This window comes from Tribolium castaneum, chromosome 5 (genome assembly GCF_031307605.1).
Source record: "Tribolium castaneum strain GA2 chromosome 5, icTriCast1.1, whole genome shotgun sequence".
In the NCBI taxonomy this organism is placed as follows: Eukaryota; Metazoa; Arthropoda; class Insecta; order Coleoptera; family Tenebrionidae; genus Tribolium; species Tribolium castaneum.
In genome coordinates, this window is record NC_087398.1 from 13,497,991 (window position 1) to 13,518,234 (window position 20,244).

At 30.8% G+C, this 20,244-nt stretch overlaps 1 protein-coding gene across 1 annotated transcript; it reads right to left on the bottom strand.

The window, feature by feature from the left end:
• Nucleotides 1–189: 189 nt before the first annotated feature.
• Nucleotides 190–19,250, bottom strand: cnk (connector enhancer of ksr). The gene is made up of 10 exons (XM_965662.5): nt 19,069–19,250; nt 18,854–19,017; nt 18,262–18,798; nt 15,416–15,666; nt 15,171–15,363; nt 12,317–12,992; nt 8,406–8,999; nt 5,318–5,532; nt 4,467–5,271; nt 190–1,894 (listed from the first exon to the last, which is right to left on the bottom strand). The coding sequence occupies exons 1-10, from the start codon at nt 19,124–19,126 to the stop codon at nt 912–914; spliced, it is 4,476 nt and encodes a 1,491-aa protein (XP_970755.2). The 5' UTR covers nt 19,127–19,250; the 3' UTR covers nt 190–911.
• Between the last annotated feature and the right edge of the window lie 994 nt (nt 19,251–20,244).

Consider the following 20,244-nt stretch of genomic DNA (forward strand, 5'->3'; position numbering starts at 1 on the left):
CATACAAATGAACAACTTTATCCTAATTTAACCGACCTCTTATTTCTTATACCTGAGATCCCTATGGTGGAGCTCGAAATACGGACATCCTTTATTAAATTTGCACGAATTTAGTCTTAAATTATTGTATGAAGTGGATGACGTGTGTATGACCGGCTAATATTGGGAAAATAAAAATAAAACAACAAGTTCAACAGAAGTACCTTTTATACAAACATTTTATTTCATACTGTGATTAATTTGGCACTTAAAATAGTAAAAAGCAAAACAAATATTACAAATTAATTTATATACAGATATGTTGTAAAATCAATAAGTTAAACAGTTTTAAATTAGCCAATACCCTGAGACACAATGCTCGTAAAAAATGGACAAAATATTGGCTAAAACGTGTTACAATTATCATATTTCTTACATCATGAATAAAATATATCAAATAATACTGCAATCTCTCCATCTAATAATAACAAGTTTAAAACCTAATAAACGTAATTACGTAACAGAACTTTCCATCACCTGAAACACTAATGGAACCACAATATCAACACTAATATAATATTGCCATAACTGACTTATAAAAAAGCCGTTTGCCTTTAAAACGAATATAATTAACAATTTTTGCTACTTACAAAATCATGATTGAAACAATATGTACCTAGTAATTGACACTTTTAAATATCACAACAATAAATGGTGTTTCCTTTACAATTATTATTAATAATTTAATTAAATATTCTATTAAAGACTGAATATCGGGCAAGCGTACAAGTATTTCTTACTATGTTTTATTTTTACACAAAATAAAGTGGCAAAACCCTGTAAAGCTATGGCCAAGTCAATCAAAAATCGAGTAAATCACAAGAAGATAATATCAAAAAAATTTCGACTGTACGTTTTTCAAACGAAATAATCTAATTATTACTTTTGCCTTGCTTGCGCAACAATGTCAGACTGCTTTGAGGGTCGGCAAGAGAGTACGTTTCCGGCTCAAAAACCGGCGGATATTCCAGGCCTGGATAATCAGCGTGCGGACTTATACTGACAGGTGGGGGCTCAGGGGGCGAATTCTCGACCGAATACGAGCTTTGGGGCAAAACAGCCTGAGTTGAAGTCGACGGCCAGTTGAGCTCTGAACTCGAATTGTTTTTCCGGAAAATGGTTCGGTGCAGTTTAGGCGACCCTAAAAACGTCTTCTCTTTTTTGCCCTCGCTTTGTTTGCCGAAAATCTGCTTGAATTTCCCCCCTTTGGTGCTTTTCTCGTCCAAATTCAGCTCAAAAGCGAGTTTGGGTTTGGATTTTTCGTCCTGTGATAAGGGCAAACACATGGGCGTGTATTGGATTGCTGATTTTAATTTAACCTTCGACGAGTCGGATACTTTATTGGTGTATTTTGCTGAGTCTGGCCCACTTTTCCCCGTTTTTTTATCGGAGGGGTTAAAACTGTTCTGTTTTTTGATTTTGTGGCCCTTTTTGGGCGTCTCTTTGTACATGCGATCGTCCAAATTGCGATTTTGGGCAAACTGGACATCGGTTGTCGTTTCTGGACAATAAATCATTTCGTATCCTCTCTCACTTGCCAAATTTCTGTCGGAGGCGTAACGAGAAACGTCCGCATTTTCGGATAATTTGTGCGTTCTAGGAAGCGATCTGTTTAATTTCTGGTCGAAACCTTTGGCTGTTTTAGGGTAAGTTGAAGTGCGATTTTCAAAGTCGTCGCTTTCTTTATGGATTTTTTTGAAAGAGCCGAGACGTTTGCCGAAGCAAGAACTGCCAAAGTCTTGCTTTTCGGACGATTTTTGCGAGTCGGAGGCGTTACGAGTGTGGCCTTTTTTGAACGTAGGCTCGGGTTTTTCTTCAACTTCGACTTTTTCTTTAGGCCGTATTGGGACTTCGCCTGAAAAATAGCGCAACTGTAAAAAAATTGTTTTCCGTCTAGACACACAAAAAAATTGGACCAAGAAGTTTCTAATTTTTTGTATTTATTTTGTTAATCAAGTCAACGAATATCAAATGTTGAATTGACAAGTTTATAATTTCGTAAGACTTTCAGCAATTTTTTAAGCTAAATACCTACTCAATTTTTTCGAGAAATTGTACTAAAACAAAGTTGTTCCAAAAAAATAATTTTTGTACGTTTGTCAGCCAGAAACGTAATTTGCGAAAATTACATAAAAACAAGCCGAAAATCAACAAATTATGCCGAAAATATTGTGGTTTTTAAGAAACAAAATTTTTCTCGGGAGTTTCGTTAAAACGGCCAAAAAATTACAAAATCTAACTATAACGTTTTAGTTAGTTTTAAAGCAACTACATACGACTATTTCGAGAAATTGTATGCACTCCTTTGAGCTAAAAATTCGAGATTGTGATAAGCCGGTTCAAAAAAACACTAAACCAAAGTTAAAATGACTGCCTTTTTTGTTTTTCTTCAAGGTTTTTAGCATATTGCTCAACCAGAAATGTAATTATTGCGAGGAACATTTAAAAAATCCAAAAATTAATCAACTTGTGTGTAACTTTTGGCCTTGTAAGTATGTAAGCAAGTTTTCTCGTGGGATCACTAAACCAAATTTCAAATGTATGTTACATTATTTGCCTTTTTCGAGCATCTTAATACGTTTTTCATTCAGAAACGCAATTATTTCGATGAATTTTCGTAAAAAACAAGCTGAACAATCGCCAAATTAGGTTGAAAATTGTTGAAAATCATAATTCATGACATAAAAACGTTTTTTGCATGATTTCTCTAAATACTAAACTAAAAATTGTTTTAAAACTTACTTTATTATTTTTGTCTTCAAAGCATTTTTTAGCATTTTTTTTTCAGCCAGATACAATTAAGTTAAAAATTGTATTTTTAAGTTTTTTAGAGTCTTAATAAATTAAGCATGTTTTTAAACCAAAAAACCCAATTTATTATTTCGAAATGCTTCGAAAAAAGACAAAAAATCTTTTTACTAGTTCTAGCGCCGGTATGTACTTTACCAAAAAAATGTAAATATTGCATGTTGTTTCCCGTTTTCATGATTTTAGCACAATTTTATGTTAGAAACCCAACTAATTCGAGAATCTTTGCAAATAAGAGCTGAAAATCGCCAAATTTGTTTAAAAAGGTGTTACTTTTGCCTTACTTAAGGGCTTAAGCTATCTTAAGCTATTTTTTTTTGAGGTAAAGACAAAACCGGACCAAAATTCACGAAATTAAACCAAAATTTACATTATATTTCTTTCACGACCATTTTAAAGGTTTTTTTAACCTGAAATCCAATAAAAAAAATAGATCCAAAATAAGCAGAAAAGTCACAAAATTAAATAAAAAATGCTGTAATAATAATTTTCACATTTTCAGGGGCTGTTCAGTTAAGATCACAGTCTTTTGTGAGATTTCGGAAAATTGTGTGAAAAATACTAAACAATTATTTTCACTTTCTTTTTCGAGTGTTTTACTAAAATTTTTCAAGAAAAATAGTCAAAAATAAGCTGTAAAATAACTGAACCAAAAATTTGACCGTAACTTTATTTTCTCCTTTTTCTTTAAACGTTTTACTCGTAGCACGCAATTTTGCACAAAATAATAATAAACAAATTTAAAAAAAATAAAATAAATAAATAAATAAATAAAAATAAATAAATAAATAAATAAAATAAAATAAAATTATCTTTATTTTTTCAAGTGCTTTAGAACGTTTTACAGAATTACTTCAAGTCTTCATAAATAATCCAAAAAATCCATTAAATTAGGTGAATATTGCCTTATGTTAGAACATCATACGTTTTTTAAGACAAAACATAGTTTTTCTGAGAACTTTCAATAAAAAGGACGAAACAGTTAAGTACATTATTTGTGCTTCATTCAAGTGTTTTAGCAGGTTTTTCAGCCATAAATGCAAATATCTCAAGTTATTTCGTCAAAAATAATCTAGAAAATCGTCAACTTGGTTGACAATAGGGTGCTTAGAGAGGTTACAGACGTTCACCACACGTTCTTGAGTTTAAAACTGAGTTTTCATAGAAATTTCGCTAAGCGAATTCAAATGTGCGATATGTTTCCTGTTTTTATACATTTTACCACAATTTTGTATTTTTTTCCGAAAAAAAATGTAAAAAAGCTGAATAATCGCCAAATTAGGTTGAAAATAGTGTTAGTTTTGCCATGTCTAATGCTGTAATTTTCACATCTTTTGTGCTTGTCCATTTAAGATCACAGTCTTATGTGAGCTTTCGGTAAACTGTGTAAAAAACACTACATAATTATTGTCACTTTTTTCAAGCGTTTTACTCGTTTTTCGAGAAAAATCGTCAAAAATAAGCCGTAAAATCGCTGAATTAAATTAAAATGGTGTTGCGTTTGGACTTTTTCAAGCGTTTTTGCGCTATATTTCATCATAAAACTAATAACTTACTTCGTTTTTCGTTTTTTTTCATGCGTTTTGGGGCGTTTTTGCAAAAAAATAAGAAAAACCTACCGTAGACAACATCCGGTTTGATCAAATTCAAATTCATGAAAACATCATCGGCCATATTGTACGGATTCAGTTTCTTCTCCTCGCTTTGCTTGATCATCAACTCCTCCAGCGTCACAAACCCGGCCAAATTTTCATTACATTGCTTGAACGTCTTCTTCGGAAAATTCGGGACGTGAAAATCGTTAATATTGCACAAACTTGGATTACTGGCATGGACATAATTCAGCGGTTTGACTTTGGATAATTTTCCCGAAGCCTTTTCCTGACCCTTACCCAAGTGTTCAACAGTCAAATTCGGAACACTCACGTTCTGAACCGACTGCTGAAACTGCGGTATTTCGGACCTGTGTGCAAAAAACGACGCCACATGCGATGTAAAATTGCCGGTGGTAACACTTCCGCTTGGAGTTTCCGTCGTTTTGATTTTTCGGTAAGAGCGGAACTGGGCGGTGGGCACCGGAAGTGAGTTTTTCGAATGACTGCTTGATTTATTGAAGAAGCGTTTCCGGTCCAAGCTCGTGCTGCCACCGGCTGCGTTTTCGTGTTTCTTGGTGAGCTTCTTCAAAGAGTTGAATTTTTTGATAGTTTCTGGGTTCTTCTCCGGTTCGGTTTTTTTGGGTTTTTCGGTGTCTGATTCGTCCGTTTCTGAGTAGAGGGAGCCGTCGGCTGTTTTGAGACTGTCGTTGTTGAGGGTGGCTGCGGTGATCGTCTCGATCCATGATTGGAGGGTTTCAGGATCTTCGGCTGAGAAGTAGAATACTGTGCCCGTGTGGTACACTTTGAAAGCGTTCGAGCGAGATTTCACCTTAATAATCATGTTAGAAATTAATAAAACTGCAAGGTTTTCTTACCTCGCTCGCCACAGCCACCGTAAACCCCGAGAGGAAAATAAGACACGCCGCTCTTGGATCTTCTTTTGTCTTGAAACCGTACAGACAACTACCTAACAAAACAAACCACCTTTTCTCCCAGTGGACGTTTTGGTTGTGTTTGCTTCGCAAGCGTTGGTACAAATACCCCTGAGTGTCGGGAGGGTTCAAATCGTTGACTGTTACTCTTCTCCGTTCTTAAAAAAAATTATTATAACTCTCAAACAAATAATAATAAGAAATACAAAAAAACGAACAGTTCGTATACATGAAATAAACGCATATTTATCTGAAATAAAAGAGTTTTCATGGAATGAAGTCACTTCCACTGTTGACGTAGATAAGGTCTATTCCAAATTAAATTCTGCTAGCAGTGTTTACTTATTAAATATTTTCCATTTAAAACCCTCTACACTTAAAACAATTTGTGGTGTCCGATTATAACAAACTCAGAAACGAGTATATCAATATCAGTGCGTTATATCTGAGATTCTCTGTAAGTGGTTGATTAAAAAAAAAGTGTATTTTTAGCAGTTCTTTTTAGTTTACATAACGAAATAAATAAGTATTTTAAAAAAACATAAACCCTCTGTAAAATAGTAATAAGTACATAGTGTGTGAATTTGATAGTTATGCAAGTATTGTAAAAAAAGTGATAACCTTATAACAGAGCCCAAAAGAAGTGAAAATAATTCAATTTGCATTATACAAATATTTACAGTGTCTGAAAAGGACCACAAACAAATAATTAAAATAAATATGATCTCTCAGTTTATACAGAGTTCTTTAAAATTTATTACATTGACTTAAAATTAGAAAAAACATCTACAGAAAAGTCCTCTCATAAAAAAATTATAAAAATGTAAATTTTTTTGCGAAGATACCACCACCCAATATCATTCCCTCAAATGTCATCGCCTGTTAGAAATGTAAGCTTTGAAATAAAATACTCAAAAAAAACAAACCCTGTTAATATTAATACTTTATTTTAAGAATCTTTCAACGCTAATGTAGAAGTTGCACCTTCTACATTTTTAAAAAATCGCTAAAAACATTCGTTGATTTATTTTGACTTCATTTGAGCTCTACTAATATAAAATATTTGCACAAATATAAAATTCATACTGTAATTATGTTTAAAAATACAATATGTTCTCATTGGTTAAAATATTTTCAGTTAGTAATTTAATAATCTGTTCATCAGTTCAATTATTGCTTTATTATCAACTCCAATATATTCTTCAAAATTCGGTCACAAGTTCATTATAAATGGAAAACTGCATCACATTTTAAGTCAAATCTTAATTCGTTATATCTGAAGGTTCGTTATAAGCCGGTTCTCAATAAACGGTTAAAAACTATATTGAGCTTATGTAAAAAAAATTACAAAAAAAAGAACTTTCAAAAATGGTTAAATACCAAAAGAAAATTTTATAAATACCAAAAACATAATAAAAAATACTAAAACTAAAGCAGCGTTGAAAATTATAAAAAAATATTATAAATAATATAAATACAAACAAATCGAAATTAGTATTAAAAGGGTTAGAAATTGCTAAAGAAAGTGATCAAAATTCAGTAAACAAAATGCAAAAATATAAATGGTAACAGGTATACAATTTCTTCTCAAGGGGTGAACAAATCCATGTACAGCCGCCCAAAAAGTCCATAAACGAACGCCTACTGAGCAAAGTCGATACCTTGACCAAAACCAACCCCTGAGAAATCATTAAAGATCGTAAACTACTTTTGAATTTTCAAACTACATTTGAATTTTTTAAATGTTTAAGGATTTCTTGTTGGAAATAGGTATTGGTTTGGATAAATATGAAGTAAAACAATTTACAAGTTCATCGCGACACAATCTTTTGACGCTTTGACAAAAGGTAAAACTATATGGGAAACAATGGTAAATAATAATTAAGTCACGATTGAGTTCGCAAATTTTCAAGCAAAAAAGTGGCTTAATCTTATACAATTTTTTATTTACAAAAAATTAGTGGGTAACTCAAATTAAAAAGATTATTTTTATTTTTTGGGAACTTGCTTTTTGAATTTCAAGAACATATAAAAATTAGACAGATACAAAATACAGTAACAATTTAACAAGTACTTAAATAATTTATTATTTGGAAATTTATCAATTTGAAAAAAAATTTTGGTTTTAAGTCATCTCTTGTGGTATTAGGTGTTGTTAAATATTTCCAGTGAACCATTGCACAAGGTAATGGTCAAAATTTTAATCAGAGTATTTCCATAAATCAATTACTCTAACGTTCTCTAACTTATTCTGGTTACCAATTTTTTGAAACATTTCATAAACAAAAATGTTAATAAAACCTATTGTGTGATTAATAACTGAAACGATTAAAAATATAAACGTCTTAATTTGAAATGCAATTCATTGGATTAACTACATTTTTGTTTTATCTTGTCTTATGCATAATAAATTTTGTATCGAAAAAAAATAAATTACGTGTAAAAACTATCAAATTTTTGATTATAATTTGTAGCAATGAGATTTTAGGAATAATAATAATTGATTGATTTTTTTGTTAATCAAATGCTTTTATACCCTAAATGAGTTTCACAAAGTCTCAATTGAGTTTTTGTGATATACAGCGTGGTCCTAATACAACCTGCCAAAAAAGTCATTAAAAAGATCCAGCAAGTACGGAAAACATTTTTTTGTTAGGTCAAAAATATGGAAATAAATCAACCCCTATCCATATACATTAGGCACTACTGATCACAGTCATAGTCGGAAATTAATTGTTAGTGTTTATAAGAATGACATTATTTAAGTAACCATGTTTACCTTTTAATCCCCATTACATACAGCAAAATTTGATCTAATTATCAATAATTTTTATTTCAAAAACGAAAAGACTTTCAACAGAAAAAAAATGTGCATGAGTCTTGTTTAAATTTATCTTAGTTTGGAATTATAATAATTTGTATTTGCAATTGTTTCTTAAGTGGGATTACGTTTTGATATTGTTTTTTGACATGTTCAACGTCACATGGTTTTATCACAAATATCACAAGTGCAATTCTATTCTATACTTACTTGCAGTGATTGTGTTCTTCTTTTTCCCTGCCTTATTCTTATTGGAATAAATCATGGCACGCACTATCGAATTCGTCGGCGAAATTTTACTCTCACTCATATTTTTCGGCACCTCAAAACTTGGCACAGATTCGCCAAAGTCCGATTTTTTCGGAGTCGATGCCGTCTTCGGCTCAAAAAACTTATTTTGTAATTTATTGCTCTCTTTAAGCAAAGCTGGTGATTCAGGTGGCTTTGAAACCGTAGTTACTTCAGTCGAATAAGTGTGTTTGGTGTCAAGATATTCGAAAACGGTCGATTTCGCCGCTAAATCCCCTTTCAATTTTTCCGAAATGTTGGGTTTAGGTGAATCGATGGGATAAGCCGGTTTGTTAAAATCGACAACGCCGAAGGTTCGTGGCGGAGGTTTTGGTGGCAAATCCTCGTCGATTCCTTGCTTAATTTCAGTTTTTTCAGTGAGAGTGATTTTGATTTCTTCGACGACTGGCACCGTTTGGGTCAGTGGCAAGCTTATGGCGTCCACGATAGGGATTCCGAGTTCGTATTTCATTTCGGAGAACGGCTCGCTTTCGGAAACCGTACTAGTTACGTGTTCTACAATATGCGAAAATTACAATCATATTAACATAGTTTTTACTGTTTGAATAATAAAAACTACTGTGCTAACCAAAAATATATGCCAAAAACAGTTACTTTTAAAACTCCTTGTATACATTTTTTATAAATTAAAGATGATTAAAGAACGCATATCTACCAATATGTTATAACTTATTCTGTTAGATACAAGTTTAGAAAGTTATCAAACCAGGTCTCAATTACTTTATTTCAGCCAGAACATTTGAAAGTCAGAAACTTACTAACTTTTAAACTTTTCGTCGAGACGAGTCAAAAAAAATCTTAAAAAAATAATATAAACAATAATTATAAACGTCGAAAACAACATAAGCGAAACGAATATAAAACTTAAAAAATATATATCAAAATAATGTAATTTAGTAGGTATTATTGTTAAATGTACGGATGTCATTTATTTTATTTTCATTTTATTATTATTTTATTTATTATTTATTTATTTTATTTATTTATACTTAGTGATTTTAGCCAATTCGAAGTAGTTATTTAGCCCATTCTTGGGGCAGATAGTTCCATATTTCAGAAAATTTAAAGCCGTTTAGACTACTTTGTTAAGCCAGAAACTCGCTTACGAGCATTTTACGAGACAATGTCGAAACAACCTTATTAGAAAATCACCAAACTATACATGCAGGTCTGAATTACATGATTTTAGCCAATTCCGAATGTTTTAGCTATTTTCTTATTCAGAAACCCACTTATTTAAAAAGATTTCGTCGAAACAAACTACAAAGAGTTAAAAAAACTTAATGAAAATGCATAGACAAAACAAGTAATGAAATACAAAATACCAAAATAAAATTAATACTTAATTTTATGTATTTAGGTACTTACTCTCGAGTTTAATGTCTAATAAGTAATCTATGTACGTGAATTTAAACAATTCCAAGGGTTGGTTTATGGGAAGCTCCTATAAAATTTAACATTTTGTTAAAAGTTAACAACGTGAATGGACCATCAAATTTGTTCTACAGATTTGATCACGTGATCAGTTAATTCCGCATTTTGCTTTTATAAACCGACCTTAAGTGATTTAACGCATTTGTGAGTTAGAAATTTGGTTATTTCAGAAAATTTAAGGCTAGTTAAGCCACAAATATGTATTTTGCGAAATATTGTCAAATCTTATGTCTAAATTTCAAGTGTTTATATAACTAAAGTATTATTTCGAAAGGTTTCGTCGAACAAAGCCGAAAGGATTTACTAATAAAAGGAAATACAAGGTGATTTTTAAAAACGGCAGGCGCTGAAGAATTTTTATTTATGGTCAGATTTCAAAAATTACACAAGTAAATTTGTCACGGTATTTTTTGGGCTATTACTCAAATTTCTTATTTTAAATTAAGACCCATATTTTGCTCTTCATAGTTTGTAAGATATTACATTTTTTAGTACAAACATGATCATTTTTTTAATTTTACTAAAAATTTTTGTTTAAAAAAATTAATAAAAGTAAAAAATCTAATTGCATGAAGTTGTACAAGTAAACACTTTCTTTAAAATAATTATTTTAATTTCTTAATCGATATGTTGCGCGGGCCTCTATTATTATTATATTATTATTAGGTGAACAAATATTGATAATTTTTTTTTCATTTGCTGCTTTTTGTCATAATAATAATGACCTTATCTTGTTTGATACTATTCAACTAGATTTTATTAAATTATATTAATTTTTTTCGAATTCATAATTTTGGTAAACATAGTACATACGCTGCGGTTGTTTGTGTCAAAAAAATAAGATCTTCAAAATAGGTTCGAACTTAAATATTATTAAAATAAGAATACTGAATATGTACTATGACATTTAGAAAAATAAGGCATCAGCTTATACTGCATTAATAAGAGTCATTTCATTAATTTTTAATTCTTTAAAATCGGGTCACACTTAAATTCTGAAGCGCCTGCCGTTTTTTTAATCATTCTACCGGGTGCTCAAAAACCGGCGCACCAAATCAATGGAGTGTGGTAAAGAATTGCTTACATATAAAGGTAAAAATAGTAAAAAAATCCTTTGCATTAAAGTTATTGATAAATAACGAAATTTAAATAAATGATATGTGGCAACGTTGTCTAACAGTCGTGATCGCAATAGAATTTGATCAACAATAAAAATAAATTATTTTTGAAACGGTTTCCTAGGAAATAATTCCCAGCGTTGGCACATCTACAAACTGTGATTTTTTGATGAATTTTAATTTTTTTAAATTAAAAAAACTGTTAAAGTCTGATGGGAAATTTAAAAATAGTTATTCATCGTTGTGTTAGGAAACGATTACTTGGTGTGAAACATGGAAACATTAAAAAATAATAAAAACTAAAAAAGTTAACAAAATAAATTTGTAGCTCCAGATTTTTTAAAATATGACTTTAGGAATTTTTTCAACATTTTTCCCGTGATCTACACATGCTTCTCAACAACGTACCACTGAGTTGGTGCGCCAGTTTTTGAGCACCCTGTATACATAGGTATAAACATAAAGTAACAAGACAAATAAATTCAAGAAATATCAAAATAAAGTAATTAATTTAATACGCCAATATTCTTGTTTTTATTTATTCATACATCCGTACCTTCATTTTTTTTGTATTTTCAAATTCGCTTATTCTGCGAGTTACTATCAAAACAAACCGAAAAGATTTTAAAAATAAAAATAAAGTAAACAGAAAAAAACAATAAAACAAATAATTCAACGAATAAATAAATTTAAAAATAAGTAGCAATTAATTTTACACTTTCGTACTTTTATTTAATGTTTTTACCGACATATATTTTACAGCCAACTCTGAGAATTAAAATTTTGCACCTTTGTAAACCAAAAACTTGTTTTAAGAGGTAACGTCGAAACAAGCATAAAAGATTAAAAAAAAGAAAATGTAATAATAATATACTCTTTTAAGCAAAACGAATGAAAGAGTAGAAAAAATATCAAATAAATCCATACAATTTAATATCTCCATATTTTTATTTTTTATTTACTGAAATATTTACTATTCAATAAGTTCTGGCAATTCTGACTGAGTGACCCCCTGTTTCTTGAACGATTTATAGATAGATAAATTTTATCGGTTGGTTAGTTGCTAAGGTAGAGATGATCGGATTGGTGTTTCTATTGAAATTATGTAACCGATAAAATTTATCTAACAATAACTCGTTAAAGAAACCGGGCGTTAATTTTTTCAGCTATTTTGTAAAGTTTCGTCTCCAAACTTGTGCACACATTTATTTTTGTAAATAAAAAATTAAAAAATAATTCGATAAAAATTCAAAAAATTACCAACAACTTCCGTTTGCACTTTCTTCACCACAAACTTCTCAACCGGCGAATTCTCATCCCCTGTCAGATCATAAGCTGGCGTACTGTGACTTTTATCCAACCTACCCCTAACCTTCGTAGTAACACTCCTAGGTGGCACTACCGGTTTTTTACTCTGGTCTGGTTTTTGTGGCACATCTGGTGGTTTCTTGATCTGTGATCTCGGAAAAATCTTCGGCTTAACAACAATCTCCTTCTCATCAAACTTTTTAATAATATCGTGAATATTAACATCGGCAAGCGCAGCATCCTTCTCAGTAACCATACTTGTCCGATCTGTTAAATCTCGTCCTTCATCAATGAACGCAATACTCGTGTTATTCAAACTCGCCAAACTGTTAACACTGACGCTCTTCTCCTCGTTTAAATTACTCGTCTTTTCGACATCTTCGGGCTTTTTCTCTTGGAAAATGACCCGTTTCTTGGCCGGTTTTTCCTTGAAGTCGTTTTTGAAGGATTTGTTACGGCTCTGACCGATACCGATGACTGTCGTCGGTCGAGGACTTAATTCAAGGCCTAAGTTACAGGAAGCGCTTTTATCCCGAATAAAGCTCGAGTCGGTTTCGAAATTTGTGTCGTCAATGTTAACTGAACTTGAGTGAGTTGACACCGCACGGTCTTTCAAGTTCTGCCAATACTGTAAAATGACACGACTTTATTGTTTTCAACCAAAACATCACTACATAATTATCGCGGGAGGATGTAAAGAAGTCTGGGAGTTGGTGAACGCGATATGGTGGCATGAAATTGTGATAAAGGAAAGATGTGTCAGCGTTCGGAGAAGTTTAATTCTTTTTTAGAACAAAACTTAATTTGAAATTCAAATTAAACCGAACGATAGCATGATTCATTTTATTGAGCAATTTGGAGAATAATTGCAATTGGAATCAAAATACAGAGAAAAAAATGAAACTGAAAAGCAAAAAAATTATCAATTAGATAAACTGCTAAGTAAAATTAAAAGTAAAATAATAGTCATTTTCTAAGTAAAATATTGTAAATGTAAGGTAAAATAATCTAAATGCTAAGTATAGTAATGTATTTTTAAATAAGAGATTTGATAGGAAAAAATAATACAAAATTAATACATATAGAACGCTAGATATACCTATACCTACTTGCTTAAAAAAAAACTAAAAAAAAGTAACAAAAACTAAAGTTTTTTTAAAGAAATGAAATAGACAAATATAGTTGTCCCTCTTATTAACAAAAGAAATTTGCATTGATACGTTTTTTCTCTGTATAAATACTCTTGAGTAGAGTACTCATTGTTTTCATATAGCGTTTACAGTTTTTACTTAGAGACTATTATTTGTACCTAGCGTTGAGGATTTTTACCTACCATTTACTACAGTGGAACCTAAGTAAAAGTCCCACTTTTCTAGGAAACTAGGTTTTTGAACAATACATTTTTAAAAAGAGCGTGTTTTTGATGAAAAAAATACTATTTTTAAAAACTAAGCAAAATCGATTAATAATAGTTTAGGTCAAAAGCACTAGTTTTAAAAACTACATCCAAAAATGCAAATGAAGTTTGAAAATTTGAAGTATTTTTTTGAAAATAATTGTAGATGAGGCAGAGAGTTAGTATCTGGAAAAAAATGGGAAAAGTGGAAAAAAAATATTACTCTTCTAACACTTAAAGGTGAATAATATAAACTTTATCTACTCGCTGGGCCAACCTGAATATTTCACAAATCAGTTCAAAAGTCGGCAAATTCGGTCGAAAAAACATTTTCTTACACTTTTTTTAATTTGATAGTGTAATTTTGCACCAAATTTCATAAAAACATCAAACAAAGGTAAAGAAAACAATGTTTTGGAAATTTTCAAGTATATTTTTCAATTCGAAAATATATTTCGAGAAAACCTGAATCAAAAAATGACATTGTTGTTATCCTTTTTATAACTTTGTGCACTTTTTTATTCTAAAAATAGGTATGTTTGCAAAATTTTATCATAAATATCCCAAAAAAATCATCAAATTTGTTTATTTTTTAAGTTTTCAAAAATAACAAAATATATCCAAAAAATATCGTCAAATTTGCGCCGTTTTCAAGCATTTTTGCACAAAAACTACTAAATTAAGCTCACCACTGCATTAGTTTTCAACATTTTTAGAGTTTCCAGAAATTTTTCAGGCAAAAATTCAGCAAAATCAAAAGTTTTTTAAAATTTCGTCAAACATCAGTTCCACATTCAAAAAATTTAATGACCTTTCCATTTGTCGCTGTGCATTTTTCAGCTAGAAACTCATTTATTTCGCTGAATTTTGTAAAAAAAAATTATAAAACCTCACACTTAACGTAAACTTTACGGTTCTGAAGCAACAAATCTTTTATTGATAATTACTTTCCAAAGACAAATTCGATATATGATGAAGTTGTTTAAATGCAAAAAACACGACTTTTTCGAAATTTTCAATGGAGAGAACCGGAAACATGTTAGTCTTGCGAATTTTCAAGATAGAGCTTCGACTTACAGAGTTTCCACTGTATTTTTACCTAGCAATTATTACTTTCACCTACAGTTTATTATATTACTTAGGATTCACGATTGTACTTAGCGTTTAATGAGATAACATGGCATTTAATTTTTTACTAATTAATTCGTATGTTTTTTGTTTTACGAATAAATGTACATAGAATAAGAACAACAATAGTTTCCAATCAACAATTATTCTATTTAGTATCCGATAAAAAATTTAGTTATAGTCAAAGAATCCTAAATGAAAAAAATAATTTTTGGTAATCTTATTTGAACTGACACATTTTTTGAGATTTAATAAAAAAAATGGTAAGCATTTTATTCATACCTTCTCCATGTATGGATAGGGCGTCTTGGAGGTGGGTATAGGCCCCGTGATGGTGTTCCGCCTTTGCAAAATGGGCCTGGGCTTGAGAGGGTACATGCGGCCACTGCCGTCCAAGGGGCTATCAGGGGGCTCACTATCATCACTACTACTTAACTCAATTTCGACGTCAGGAGGCTCAATAACTACGGGTAATCTAAACCAAAAAATATAAACAAAACGTAAAAAATACAGTTTTAAATCATTACTTTGGAATGTCAATTGGTGATAAACTATGCATTGGAAGTAGTCTGGACGGCGGTATGCTATCATTCCAGCGGAAGTACGTCTGTCCGTCCAGCTTTTTACTTGGCAAACGGTACGGTTTCATGTAAATCTGGCCGTAAACTTTAGTATGTCTTGGCCTTTTCTTTAATGTTAGTACAATTTCTGGCGGTGAGTCTTGGAGCAAGATCATTACATTTTTGCGTTGCCAGCCCACAACTGTCTGGTAATTCACCTGAAGGGATTTGGGTTAATTTTTTATACAATACAAATCTTAAATAATAAGAGGTGACACGATCCCAGCTCTGTTTGGATAGATAACAATGAGTACAGAGCAACTGGGAAAATTACAGGCAGATAGAGCATTAAATAAATGCTTACGTAACAGCAAGAACTAGTGCAAAAATTCTTCCAAATAAGTATGCAGGGTTAATTAACTTATACCCAAAACTTGGAGAATGATTGCCTTTGTAGATAAATAATAACGAATAATGTAAAAAAAAAACTAGTAAAATCTTTTAGTTAGATATATTGTAATTTTTCACTAGTAAACTTTAAATTTGAACTAAAAGCAAGATTTTCATTATTTTGACTAAGCTTGGTAAATGGTAAGTACACATCTACTTCTTTAATTTGACGTCCCATAATGGCAATTAAAAAAATTGTTATGATCAATAATGAGTAAAGAGCAAAATAAGTGAATATTAAAATTTTTTTTATGCGAATAAATAAATGGATAATTATTTTAAAAGAAACTGAAACAGCACTTAAAAAAATCGAAAATATAAAAAAATAAGGTTTTTAGTTTTTCTGTTTTTTTTAAATTTTGTTCTCGAAATGTACGCCTTGAAAAAGGCTATGACAGATTTAAATTTCCTGTAAAAAAAACCTGAAGAATGTCCCACTTCAAAAAGTCTAGTCTTTTTGGTTTTCACTTGAAAAAAGTGAGATAAAACAAAAATTTGTAATTTCCGTTTTTCTCAAAAATTCAAAAATATTAATATACAATTTTTTTACACAATATGTTGGAAACTAAAAAAAATACTAGATTTTTTTTCACCGTCTGTTATTTGGCAAATGCTATCATAAGTTAATGCGTAGGTATAAGATCCACCTTGTACATATTTTCACCACTTCATAACTTCGTAAGTAATTATAATTAATCAGTAATCGATTATAGTTTCGAAAATTATCGATTAGTGGAAATGATCGAATATTTTTGTATGCAATCACTCAAAATGGAAATCACTCAGCGTTATATTACCAATATATTTTATATTTGTTACTTTTATTACTTTTACTCATAAACAAAAATCAGTAAAGTCAATATAAATATTTAAATTTGAAAAATATTTTAGATCCCTGCTACGTGTAACAGTATAAAAACATTTACAAATTATTGTTTTTATCAACCAATAGATGAGTACCGAAATTAATGCTCAATGAAATAATCGATTACTTTTAAACTCGATTAATTTATTACTCAAAATAGTAATCGCCCAGCCTTAATCATAAAAAGACATTCTTTAACATGTCAAATGGGATATGTTTCTTATGTAAAATTTACTGGTCAAATCCCATTGATTTACGATTCCTTCATCAAACATTTTTGTATACAATTTAACAAAACACAAAACAAAATGAAGCTTTAATGTTTACATCCTTGTAATAATCTTAATGAAAGAATTTTGCATTTTTCAATATATATAGTAAGGATCAAATACGCTAACAGTTAAATAAGTATTGCAGAAATTTTGTGATTAACAATATTCAAAATTCTGAAATATTTTTCAAATTTCAAATGTATTTGTTAGAGATACAGTGTTACAGAGATACAGATGTCTTGTCGAGGGCTCAGTTTTAACACTTTGCAAGAAACCACTTTCTTCCGAATTCAGAGAATAATAAATTGAAAGATAAAATAGACAATTTGAAAAAAAGTTAGTAATGCATAAAAAGTTCAAAATACTCTTCATTTACACTTTCGCAACCAAAAAATGTAAACAATCAATAAAAACATTCATGGACAAAAAAAATTTATTTAATATTCAACGTAGCATAATAAACCCTCCTTGTGTACTGCCATTGTTGGAGCACTTTTAGGAGTTTTGAGACTTAAACCGGTAATTTTTTAAAGACAATTTAATTCTCTACAACTTCGCCTCTTACACTTTTTTTGAGTCTTTGTAACATTTAAGAAAACATAGAGCAAATTTATAATTTTAAGCAGAGGTAGTTACTGGTTCAGTGAAGTGTTCAAATGGAACAATCTGAAACTAAACTTTTAAGAAAATTAAGGAACAATTTTACAATTGGATGATGTAACCTCACAGGTCAGTTATTTTAAACATGTACAACTGAGTTTTAACGGGTTGGCAAGTTCAGTAGTTTTAAATTCTCTAAAAAAGTTCAAATCTCATGAAAATAAAACAGTAGCACAAGTAGGTCATCTAACATAAATAAAAAATATGTAGTATCTTCTAATAAGAAAATAAAACGGCTAGAAATAGGTTTTTCATTTTTCTTTAAAGTAACACAAATTTTAGAGATGCCAAGGCCATCACAAGTTTTTTTAAGCAATTTTTTCGCATTTTGCCCCTTATTTTGAATAGGTACATTATTTAAAATGAGAGATCATAAATTAATTTAGGAATAACATCCAATTGTAATAATAATTTTCTTTTGAAATTCAATTGTTTAGTAAAACATTCAACATTATAAAGACTTTAACGCTCGAAATCCTGTATTTTTCATTTAAAACATCTAACTGAATTTTTCGCAAACAAAATTGAGTGATTTCGCCTCCTCGTTAGTCTTAGAAAAATCAAACCTGCACAATTTCGTCCCCTTCTTCAATTTTGCTGCTTCCATGCGCTGGTGAGCCATACTTTATTTCAGCAATCTGATGGACAGCGTGATTATTAGGCGAAATAAAAAACCCCAACTCTTGCTCTTTTTTCTTTAACGTTGCAAGATCAAGTGATGCCGGTTGTAATACCATTGGATCGGAAATTTCTTGTATAATATGATCGGCAAGTTTGGTAATTCGTTCGCAAATATCCTTAATAAAGCTCACTGGTTTTTCGGAAAATTTTCCACGGTGGGCCCTTGTGGCCATTTCAAAACTTAAATCCAACAACTGTGTTTTACAATCAATGTAGTCTTTATCACCCAGAAAAGGGGCGCGATCCAGCCAACACACTAACGGTTTTATGGTCATTATGATATTGTGCACGTCTGACATCATTTGGGGCGAAACTATGGGGCAATTATCATCAACCAGTAACAACTCTTTGTACAAAGAATTCGAAGCACAGGAAACCTTCAAGGCCAGCATTTGCAAATTTTCTTTATCCAGTTCAAAGTGCTGGAAGATTGTTAGTAAATTAGGTACACGACGATTGTGACACTTGAATACGTACAAAATGCCTCAAATGCTCCACTGATTCTAAAATGAGTTCCTGGTGTCCTAAACTCTTAACTCCTAAATTATCCAAATCGTCGGCTCTTAAATTAAGTAATTGATGTCCTGTTACCCCATTGTTCAAGAACGAGGTCGTATATTGCAAAATAATACTATCGAGGCCTAAAATTCAAATTGAGGTTAGGTCATCCTTCGAGTTGCAAAATTAGCTACCTTTTAACCAGTCGGTTACTTGGTCAACTGACCAATCCCTCACGTTGACGTACGCCATTTACGCCTGTGTGGAGCGATAAACCAATAAATATCAAGAAATATCAACAGAATTTCATTGCATTGTTTTTTGTATTGACTGACATGAATGAACTTGTCACTACTTGTCAAAGATGAATGAAATCGCGTGGCGCCACCTGTCGGACGGAATTCAAATTGCACCTTTGCATTGAATTTACCACCGGATTTTTTTTTAAAGTTCAATCGGTTATTAATAATAAATAAGGAAACCGAAAGATGATTATCAACCTTTTGTAAATTGCAAATTTAAATTTTTAAAATTGTTTTAATTTAATAGTAAATTTTGGTGGTTGGTATTAGTGTACAGAGAGTACAGAGACAAAATTAAAAAAAAATTGTTGGCCGTTTGTTAATGTCAATACTAATGAATTGCTTTGTCTAAAAAATTATGTATTTGTGCTTATGTATTTAATTCTTACTTTGTGGGGCTTCTAAATTTTAAAACTTTTCAGTCACCAACCTATCTCGTTCAACTCAACGACTGTGCAACAATTAACAATTTACCTAAATAATATCACCAATGTATTTAAGCAGACGGTACCATGTAAAGTTGTTTTATATGACATTGTGTTTCCCCGAGTTTTTTGTTAAATATGAGATAAGAGCATATTCTCGAATTAACCCCTTAAAACTTAAAGGGCGTTAATCGTTGCTGCTAAGCATTAACAAATAAAATTTATAGTTTAGCGATTTTAACCAATGTTAAATTCTAACAGCTCGAAAAAAGTAAAAACTGTGGTTAAAACAATAATAACAACAATAACCAGCTTCTAAAATTTAACAGTTTTATTACCGAGTAACTCCTAAAAGGCCTTATTCTGTAACGTTTTTAAGGGGTTGTTAGTATTTTTTAAAATCGCAAATCTAGGAATTTTATTGGCAACAACAATTAATAATGGTTTCATTGCAGAATACGCGCTAATTTCAGTAATTAAGTTGTCTAAAATAGCGTTAAAAATGAGTTTTTGATATACAAAACCATTTATTTTATAAATGTGTCTAAAGGGCAGTGTTTTTGTGATTTTTTACCGAGACGTGAGTTTCTATCACATTGACAATTATAGTGAAAAAAATGTTGTTTCGATAGTCTTCAATCGA